At 46.0% G+C, this 10,299-nt stretch overlaps 1 protein-coding gene across 1 annotated transcript; it reads right to left on the bottom strand.

Moving 5' to 3' along the window:
• Positions 1-1,095: 1,095 nt before the first annotated feature.
• On the bottom strand, positions 1,096-10,080 carry LOC125629362 (keratin, type II cytoskeletal cochleal-like). Its single transcript, XM_075121845.1, has 10 exons — positions 9,678-10,080; positions 9,460-9,602; positions 8,263-8,483; positions 6,865-6,925; positions 6,232-6,327; positions 5,195-5,359; positions 4,881-5,006; positions 3,512-3,732; positions 2,451-2,485; positions 1,096-1,951 (listed from the first exon to the last, which is right to left on the bottom strand). The coding sequence occupies exons 1-10, from the start codon at positions 10,078-10,080 to the stop codon at positions 1,632-1,634; spliced, it is 1,791 nt and encodes a 596-aa protein (XP_074977946.1). The 3' UTR covers positions 1,096-1,631.
• Between the last annotated feature and the right edge of the window lie 219 nt (positions 10,081-10,299).

Below are 10,299 nucleotides of genomic sequence, written 5' to 3'. Positions count from 1 at the left end.
AATATTCTGTACTGTAAATTCAACTCTTGGGTAAAAATAGGCAGGAACACATCATAAATTACAATCCAGTTTTATTGGACACATACCAAACAGTCAAAAGGGAGTATAATTATTGTTTGTCATTATTATTGAAGAAGTGTAGAAATCTGTAGCCTTTTTTAGTGGTGCATTCTCAAAAAATAACATGAAGGAATTTCATGGCAAACCTGGTATTTATAAACTGGATAGTACACATGAAGGTGGTTTGTTCAGATTAATTTTCGCTAAAACACACAGTTCTGGAGATTTTTGCGGTACCATTGCTACTGATGACTATACTCACAAGAAGTGCAATATAAAATAAAATTATCGAGTATTTCTGGGCCAGATTCAAATTTCAATTACAAATACGGAATAACTCTATCGAGACCAAGGGACATATTTCCAGATTTACATCAGTGTAATTTACATCAGAGTCTAACCCCCTTGGACAAAGATATTCTTCTCATCTGCTGTATATGTTACTTGAATTTTCCACATAAGTGTTTTAGGAATTGTACTATAATTTTCTTAATATCAAATTAATCAGACTTAAAATTGCCCTGTTGGAAAAGTTAACTGTTCTTAAAGGTATTTTTTTAAACACAGATCCACTTTCTCTCCTTCTCTTTGTATTTCTCTTTCAACACTGTGGAAACTCCAGTGCAGCGATCTCAGGTGGAATTTTCAAAAGCACTTATGGGAGGTATGAATTGGGGCCAGATTTTTAAAGATTTTTAGGCACCTAGTGAGACTACATGTAAACTGCATGGTAAATCTCATGTTTGCTTTTGGTTTAGTTTTGAAAATGTAACACAACAGGGTAAACTTTCCTTTCAATAAGAGAACATGAGGATTAGTATTTGATAAGCCATTTGTAAATCTAATCCGCATGGCTGTAGCCAACATTTGCAAACACAGTTATCTAAAGTCAGTTTCACAACTTTAATTCCCTTCCTTAATCAATATCCAGGGTCTGAATATATGGCCTTATTTTCAGAAGTGCCGAGTGCTCACAGCATCATTGACTTCAACAACAGTTGCAGCTGCCGAGCATCTGTGACGAGTAGGCTACTCATTTTAGGAACCTACATATAGATTTTGGGAGAGATCTTCTCAAGCACTAAAGAGATTAGCAGCACGAGTCCTAATGACTTTCAACTGGACGCATGTGCCTAAATCCACTCGGCTCTTTTGAAAATGTCTCCCTTAGATTCTTAGGCTTGGGTGCCAGGTTTGAAAATGCTGACAACCTCTCAGGCCACACAGAATGCAACAAAGGCCCCTGTTCACTTACACAGAGACTTAACGTTTAAACAAAGGTTTAGGTCCCTTTTAGAAAATGCTCAAGCACACACGTAACTTGAGCACGTTTAACAGCTTTCCTGAATGAGGACGCAAGTGCTTAAGAACTACTATACCAGGAGGCAAAGAAACAGCCATTCACACTAGAATTATGAAAGGGGTGGCTGAAGGAATTCAAGATGCTACGGGGGTTTCTTGGCAATGTGATGGATTGTTGCCGCAGGGGCTAGTATCAAGAGGCAGTTATGCAGGGTATGTGTGTGGGGGGGTGTATATCTATTACTTGAGTTGTGGGGAATTCCTCAAGCTTAACTTTTTATGGTCTTTTTGCTGGAAGAGGTTGTGGAGACAATTTTCACGCCCACGCTGGTTCCCACCCCAGCGCCTATCCCGCTTCCGGTGCTGAAATTTCCTCCTCCGGCACTCAGCCCGCTGCCACCTCCGTAGCCAAGGCCACTGCCCCCTCCGAAGCTGACTCCGCTTCCAAAGCTGAACCCTCCGCCTCCGAGACCAAGACCACTTCCAGCTCCATAGCTGAATCCTCCTCCGCCTCCTGCTGAGCTAAAGCCGCCAGATCCTCCTCCCAAACCAGCTCCGCCACCAACTCCAGCACTAGAGCTGACCACCGCTGCAAGAAAACCACAGCCTGGTCAGATGCCCAGTTGAATCAGATATTCGGTTCCAGTGAAACATGGACTCTTAACTGGCCCTACTGGTAGGGTTGCCAAGCCTCCAGGATTGTCCCGGAGTCTCCAGGAATTCAAGATGACTCTTTAATTAAAGGCTACATCATGTGATGAAACCTCCAGGAATTCATCCAACCAAAGTTGGCAACCCTACCGACGGCATTGGGTATTGAACCTGGGACCTCTGACTCTAAAAGCGTGGGCTCCACCACTGGAGATAAAAGACTGCAGAGCCTCAGAGATAGCTAGGCACCCAAACTCCATTGAAATCAAGAGACAGTACCTGTCTAAATGAGCTGGGGCCAGACCGTGTAACTATCAAGAGGAGCAGACCCTTTAATGGCTTATGTGGGCCAGCCATAGAGGGAGAAAATACCCACACTTGCCTAGCACGGGTTTCATAAGCCCAGACACTGCCCCGGACAAGAGAGAGATACTCACAGTAGCTGACGGGGATGACGCCCTCTCCGCTCAGCCTGCGGGGGAAGGCAGACAAGAGGAAGGTAAAAGTCACATGGAGGAGTTCGGCTTTTAAGATCGACATACTGTAAATACAGCTGCTTTTTCCGGCCACCTTGCAGTGCTAAGATCTTCAAAGACTCATTGACTAAAAGGCCAGAATGGACTGTCATATTCATCTAGTCCATCGAAACAGTCTGTTTTCATGTTTTCCTAGGAGGCTAGTCTGTTTCTGTCCGTGGAGCCTAAATGCCTTTAAAAATCTGGCCCGAAGTGAATTGCTCAACATCACAGGAGAAGGGTGCAGTAAAGCAGGGAACCAGACCAGATTCTCCTAAATTGTAGACTAGACTAACCACTGTACCATCCGTCCTACCTGAATAGGGAAACCAGCCCCCAACAGAGTCATTGTAATTTTGCAAAAGATTAGCCACTCCGTGGGCTGGACTGAGAGTCAGCAGATGCTGCTCCCTGTGGTCCCTCCTCCATATGTTTGTTGTATCCACCTCTTGTCTCTTGTCCTGTGTGAGGACTTTGTAAGCTCTTTGGGGGCAGGGACTGTCCACCTCCTAGCCCAATGGGCTCTGGATCGCTGATTGGAACCTCTGGGTGCGACTTCAATACAAATAATAAAGTGACTTGGGTTCTATTCTGTCTCTGCCATTGGCTTGCTGTGTAACCTTGGGAAAGGAAGTATCTAGCTATCCCCATACATACACATCTATCTATCCATCCATCCTCTATACACATTCCTCTATCTGTCTATCTGTTATCCTGAATTGCTATATCAATCTGCATATATAACTTTCTCTCTCTCTCTATGTGCATACGTTATTATCTATCTATCTATCTAGGGATTTATATTAGACTCACCACTGTGTACACCTCAATTCTCTCTCAGGGCCTCAGTTTCCCTGTCTGTAGAATAGGAATAAAGACACTCCCCTCCCTCCATTGAAAAGTGCTTTGAGAGCTGTCAGTGGAGAGTGCTGTACCTCAGTGAGTCAGAAGCATTATGATCACTCTCATGATCTTGTACCTACCTGCTCTCCTCTCCCTCCAGTAGCTTCCTGTAGGTGGCGATCTCGATATCCAGCGCCAGCTTGACGTTCATCAGCTCCTGGTACTCCCGCAGCTGGCGCGTCATGTCTTGCTTGGCCTTCTGGAGAGCATCCTCCAGATCAGCCACCTTCATCCTGGCATCTTTAAGAGCCAGCTCACCATGCTGCTCGGAGTCTGCGATCGCCGTCTGCAGATTGGTGCACTGCAGGGGAAGGGAGTTGGCTTCCTTTTAATTACCAGTCATTTCTCTCTGTTTTTTCCCTCTCTCCTTTAACAGTGCAGAATTCACAGGCAGAGAGCTGACTCCTATCTGCCTTTGCTGCTGTTAGCACCAGGCGGGGTGACTGGCCTGTACATTTCCGTAGCCTCTGTTTGCCAGAAGCTGGGAATGAGCGACAGGGCATGGATCACTTGGTGATTACATGTTCTGTTCATTCCCTCTGGGGCACCTGGCATTGGCCACTGTCAGTAGACTGGATACTGGGCTAGATGGACCCTTGGTCTGACCTAGTAGGGCCATTCTTATGTTCTTATGTTCATTGCAGCTCTTTGCTGCATCATCGTCACCACTAATCTGGGCTATGCTACTGAGGCAAAAGATACAGTCAGAGAGTGGAGACTGATTTATATGTACTGCTGATAAGTCTTGTGTTGGAGTGTTTAGAGCTATGGCCATCTCTGCAGCGTACAAACTATTGTGAAGGGTGAGTCTCTGGCTTAGCAGGAATGATTTCGTGCCATGGAGAAAAGGCAGATATGTACGTGGGTGAGCATGCATGCACACCACTGCCCTCTGCTGGGTGGAATGAAACTACTTAAGTGTGACATGTCGCCCTCTACTGACTGCAGCTGGTGTGGCTGTACTGCAGCTGATAGCATGGGGCGGAGGGCAGGAAACTGGGTGACAGGAGCAGGCAGTTCTGTCTTCTCCTGTCTCTAGTGATAGCCCAGGGGTGGCCAACCTGTGGCTCTGGAGCCACATGCGGCTCTTCAGAGGTTAATATACGGCTCCTTATATAGGCCCCGACTCTGGGGCTGGAGCTACAAGTGCCAACTTTCCAGTGTGCCAGGGGGTGCTCACTGCTCAACCCCTGGCTCTGCCACGGGTCCTGCCCCCACTCCACCCCTTCCCATGCCCTCCCCTGAGCCGGCCCTGCCCTCGCGCCTCCCCCCCTCAGAGCCTCCTGCACGCCACGAAACAGCGGATCGGGAGCTAGGAGGAGGCGCTGGGAGCGGGGTGTGTGTGTATGTGCTGCTGACATGTTACTGTGGCTCTTTGGCAAGGTACATTAGTAAATTCTGGCTCCTTCTCTGGCTCAGATTGGCCACCCCTGTGGTAGCCGTTCCTACCTGGCTCCTTGCATTCTCAGTCTCAGCCCGTAACCTCTGGATCAGCCGGTTGAGCTCTGAGATTTCTCCCTTTGTGTTCCGCAGGTCATCGCCGTGTTTCCCAGCAGTGGCTCGCAGCTCCTCGAACTAATATTCCGAAACAAGAGCAAAATATATATATATATACACATATATACAACCTAATGCCCAGCCATGCACTTTACCGAAGCAGCCATCCATTGGGGCGGCAATAACTACATAGCTCTGTGCACTGTTTTTAAAGAACTGAACACCCAGAGAAGCATCCGGGGTCCTCCGTTTATAGATCCGTTCACCTTGTTCTGATACCATGACTCAGCCTCAGCTCGGCTCCTGTTAGCAATGTCCTCGTACTGAGCTTTGACTTCATTCACGATGCTGCTGAGGTCCAGGTCTCGGTTGTTGTCCATGGACAGGATGACGGAGGTGTCAGACACCTGGGCATTCAGCTGGGCCAGTTCCTGCAGAAGTACATGAGCGTCTGAGTCACCTTTAGAGCAGAAATGTTCCGAAAATGCTGCACGTGATTCTCCTTCCATGTACACAGGTGCAAATCAGGAGAAAGTCCATTTGGGCCAGTGAAGCTGCTCTGGATTGACAGTGGTGTTGCACATCAAAAACGAGTTCACTATCTTTTGAAGTTTAGGTCCAGATTCCAGTGTAAATCTGTGTAAATCCAAAGTGACTCCACACCTGTATCAATCCAGAGTGACTCCACAGAAGTCAATGAGGTTACTCTGGATTTACAAAGGGGTAGCTGAGATCAGAATCTGGACTCTAGCGTTTTTATTTAAGCCGAACACAGAGACAGGAGCACACTGGGAATTGATATTATTCAAAACCACACAGGGGATGTGAAGTCTGACAGTCTAGCAGTCTGAGAAGGTAAAGCTGAGTGGTACATAGTCACTGCAGAAGCCCTAAGTAATACAGTAGTTATGTACTTAGAAATTCTAAAGATTATTCTCTCGTACGATAAAAAGGCATGTGTTTTTATTTATATTGCAGTCGCACATAGAGGCTTCAGCCGAGGTAAGGGCTGCATTGGGTCAGGCATCGTATCAACACAGAATGAGATAGACCCAGCCTTGAAGACCTTATGATAGAAGTAGACAAAACAGCAATGAAATGACTTGACTCCAAGATCACACAACAGCTAAGTAGCAAAGTTAGGAACAGAACCCAGGTCTACCGACTGCCAGACCAATGCCCTATCCAATGGACAAAACCACCTTCTGTGGTGGTGGTCTTGATTCCCTTCCACATTAAGCCTGCTCATGAACATAGGCCATATTTAATTTCCTAGCAAAGATGCCAAGAGAAGAAGCAATACCGCATCGTAGAGGATTCTGAGGAAGTTGATCTCATCCATCAACTCATCCACCTTGGCCTCCAGCTCTATCTTGGTCATATAGGCGGCGTCGACATCCTGAGAAACACCAAGCAGAGTCACAACGGCAGCCTAGCAGCCTTGGCTGGAGCAGAAAAGAAGCTAAGGATTGACTAGGAGTGAAGATCAAGCTGCCTTTCCGGCTCTTTGTGGGCTGGGGAAGTTGGTAGAGACACTTCATTGCATTGCTGACTTTTAAAGGGCAAAGCTCACCTAAGGGGTGCATAGAGCTTATAGGGGAAGAACTCTGAAGCATTCTGGGCCAAAGATAGGGAGAGTGTAAAGCCTTGGGTGTATTTTTACCCAGCTGGGCTCACATGGGGGTTGCTCACAATCTCTCCCTTACCCTTCTGTCAGGTCCAGGCCAGCTCTAGTGTAGTGTCAGGGGTGTGGGAGTGGGGAAAAGATGCTACCTCCAGCCCACTTGGAAGACCTAGTGGGACAATTGAACCTTGTACGGCCAAGGAGGCATTTCAATGGGATTTGAACACCAAGCTCTCTTAGGCACCTTTGAAAATTTCAGCCTCCGATACCGAAAACACTATGAAAATTGAAATTGATCTTAGCACGGCTCACCTTCTTGAGCACCACAAACTCATTCTCTGCGGCTGTGCGCCTGTTGATTTCGTCTTCGTATCTGTAGGGATGGAGGGGAAGCAGGGCTAGATCTTGTTCATGGAATAGGAGAAGGCAGGAAGGCAAGAATTTCTTGGCTGAGCTCCCATTTGCAAATGCCTGTTTCTACGATTAACCTTTCTTGAAGCATAGTTATCTTTTCTACTGAAATATAGGGTAACGCTTTTTACAAGTTGCACTTCTTTTGGTTTCAGAGTAACAGCCATGTTAGTCTGTATTCGCAAAAAGAAAAGGAGGACTTGTGGCACCTTAGAGACTAACCAATTTATTTGAGCATGAGCTTTCGTGAGCTACAGCTCACTTCATCGGATGCATACTGTGGAAACTGCAGAAGACATGCTGGTTCTTTGAAGTTTTGGCTTCAAAATGGGAATGTAGATGTTTAGAAAAAAGGGAAATCTTCCCAGACACTATCTTCATGAGCTGCAGCCCAGGCCAGCAATTGACTTTCACTTCAAAATTTAGCTTCACAACATGATCTATATTTTAAACCTCTCTAAAATGCGGAGGGGGTCATCTTAAAGCATGAGCCTCTGCTGATTAAACTAATGGAACAAATGCACTTGTTTGGAGCAGTAGAAAACTCATAAACATTCTTTGTTCACCAGCCACTAGACTCACATGGTGTTCCATATATCTCCTCAGCAAACATGCTCCATCTCCTGGTTTTTGCCCCTAACACACTCACATGTGCAGGCTTAAGATTTGGGCCATGTTTGTTGGCAATGCCTGGTGTAAGCATGAAAAAATGTGTGAGCCGGTTGGAGAATGGAATTTCCCCTCCGGGGGAAATTCAGACATTTCAAAATTTGTTATCATTCTGAATCAGAACAGAAAGTTGGCATTTTGACATTTTTCTCAGTGTGGAAATTCTGAAAACTTTTAATTTGAAACTTTGAACTGTTGTCTTCCGGTGATATCAGATTGTTTTGTGCAGATAATGTTAAAATATGATAGTATAATATTAAATATGTGTCTGTAAAATATAAACTGTAATATATAGTTCAAATTATTCTACCATAAAAGTTCAAACAAAATGAAACAAAACAGTAAAGTCCAAATGAAACTTTTTAACATTACCAGCATGAAACGAGAGTCAAAACAATTCATTTGAATGCTTTTCCATTGAACATTTTGTCAAAATCAACATGTCCCCATGAAACTTTTTGACTGCCTTTTCCAACAGAAAACTGGTCCCTCTAATTTTTTTCAGCTAGACCTAATCGCAACAAAGCTACTGTACAGGGACCTGACATCCATCTTCCAACCTGGAACAACTGTAGAGTGTATAATTCAGCACAGATCAATTCAATGTCCATCTGTTAAACGTTCACTTACTTGTTCTTAAAATCCTCCACAAGGTCCTGCGTGTTCTTCAGTTCGCCCTCCAGCCGCCCTCTTTCATTTAACAGGTTGTTGAGCTGCTTCCTCAGGTTGTTGATATAAGACTCAAAGAGGGGCTCGAGGTTATTCTTGCTGGAATTGGATTTCTGACCCTGATCCTGCAACAGGGTCCACTTGGTCTCAAGCACCTTGTTCTGCTGCTCCAGGAAGCGGACCTAAAACTCAACAGGCAAAAGAGATTTAATGGAAGATATTCGCAAACATGTTAAGACCTGAGATTCAGTAACTTGGCAGTTCAGGGGGCAGGAAAGGACATATTAAATGAATCCCTATATTTTCTCAAAAACAAAGGGCCAAATCCTCAGGGTCTCTCACATTAACGGAGTCTTTAGCCAAGCGATTCTCCCATTGACTAGCTCAATTCCCGAGGCAGGCTGGTATACTAGCTAGGACAACATAGACTGGGACTCAAGAGATCTGGGTTTTATTCCTATCGCTGACCGTCTGTGTGACTTCTGTGCCTCAGTTTCCCCATCTTTGTAAGTGGCGTAATGATATTTCACTTCCTCTGTTGCTAAGTATTGGCTTACTCCAGTTTTCCTTCATTTGGGCTCAGTCTGGACTCAGGTGTACTCCACTTTATGGCATTTTCCTGAGCAGACCCAAGTAAAGACCTCAATACAGAAAAATGGAGTTGTACCTAAATAGGAACTGAGAGAAAATGGATCCAGGACCTCAGCTTGTGATCAAGCATTAGCAGAAAGGTGAGTGTTAGAGGAAAGGCCCCAATCAGAGACGAACACCATTTTTCACTGACATTTCAAATTGTGTCCCAAAAAGGGATTAAAAATATTAATGAAATAATTGTGAATTTTGCAATCTATATTTCACATTTTCCCTCTTTCTGTGTGTGTTTGGGGGTGGGGTGGAGCAAATCAAGTCCCTGTGTGTTCAGTTTCCAATGTTAACCACTGAGAAATTTGGATTCTAGTAGCTATTTAGAAGCACATTCATTTACTGGAAGATTTGAATCAATCAATGCAAAGAGGAAACATTTGCCGGGTGAGAGACTTATTAACTCATGGGTTTTTGTAGATGTCCAAATATGAAAACATGCCTTTTCCATTCCTTTCCACCTATCTACCTTCCTCCGCCTCCCTCCCATCACCGTAGTTTCTGATAAACTCTCACCTTGTCAATGAAAGAAGCAAATCTGTTGTTGAGACTCTTAATCTGCTCCTTCTCCTCTTTTCGCACCTGTTGGATATTTGGGTCAATCTCCAGGTTCAGTGGCGCTAGGAGGCTTTGGTTGATGGTCACTTCTTGGATGGTACCTATGCCAGGTGAATTGCCACCCCCAAATCCTGCTGGACTTCTACCTCCACCAAAGCCTCCCCCGCCACCAAAACCAAGCCCACTGCCACCAAAACCAAGCCCACTGCCACCAAAGCCAAATCCACTCCCAGCGGTTCCAGCACCAACACTGAGCCCACCACCGCCAGCTCCCCCACCAAAGCTAGATCCGCCACCATGACCTCCTCCCCCAAGACTGAAGCCTCCACCAGCTCCGCCCCCGAATCCACTCCGGAGGTTGCTCCCACCACCGATGGAAATTTTCTTAGTGCCCCCTAGGTTATAGAGGCTCCTGCTGCCAAAGCTGCCTCCGGCGCCGAGCCTTCCAAAACCTCCACCGCTTCTTGACACGGCGACCGAACTGAAGCTGGCTCTGTGGCTACTTGGAACCACAGCAGAGACGGTGCTGAAGCTCTTGCCCCCACCTCCGCTTCGGATGCTGCCGGATTGCCAGCTCATTGTGGCGGGCGAGATCAGCACTGCTGTGAGAAAGGAGCGGAGTCGCCGAGCGGTGCCCTCTGGTGAACACCCCACCGGAGCCTTGCCCCTTTTATCCTTTCGGGGATCTGGGCTGGGTTGCCTGGAAGTGAAACGATCAGTTTAGTGCCTTAATGGTTTTGACATTCCTGGCAGGCCGGTGTCAAAATGAACTTGTTAAACGCTCATTGAACTCAAACA

The sequence above is a fragment of the Caretta caretta genome, chromosome 20 (genome assembly GCF_965140235.1).
Source record: "Caretta caretta isolate rCarCar2 chromosome 20, rCarCar1.hap1, whole genome shotgun sequence".
NCBI lineage: Eukaryota > Metazoa > Chordata > Testudines > Cheloniidae > Caretta > Caretta caretta.
This window is presented reverse-complemented; position numbering and strand designations above follow the sequence as displayed.

What these genes read in the sequence shown, in the direction of transcription:
- LOC125629362 (XM_075121845.1), bottom strand. Translation starts at nt 10,080, where the DNA reads ATGAGCTGGCAATCCGGCAGCATCCGAAGCGGAGGTGGGGGCAAGAGC. An exon ending in TCAGAATCCTCTACGATGCG is followed by an intron (nt 5,360 to 6,231) that starts GTATTGCTTCTT and finishes GTACTTCTGCAG; the next exon opens with GAACTGGCCCAGCTGAATGC. An exon ending in CGTCATCCCCGTCAGCTACT is followed by an intron (nt 1,952 to 2,450) that starts GTGAGTATCTCT and finishes GTTTTCTTGCAG; the next exon opens with CGGTGGTCAGCTCTAGTGCT.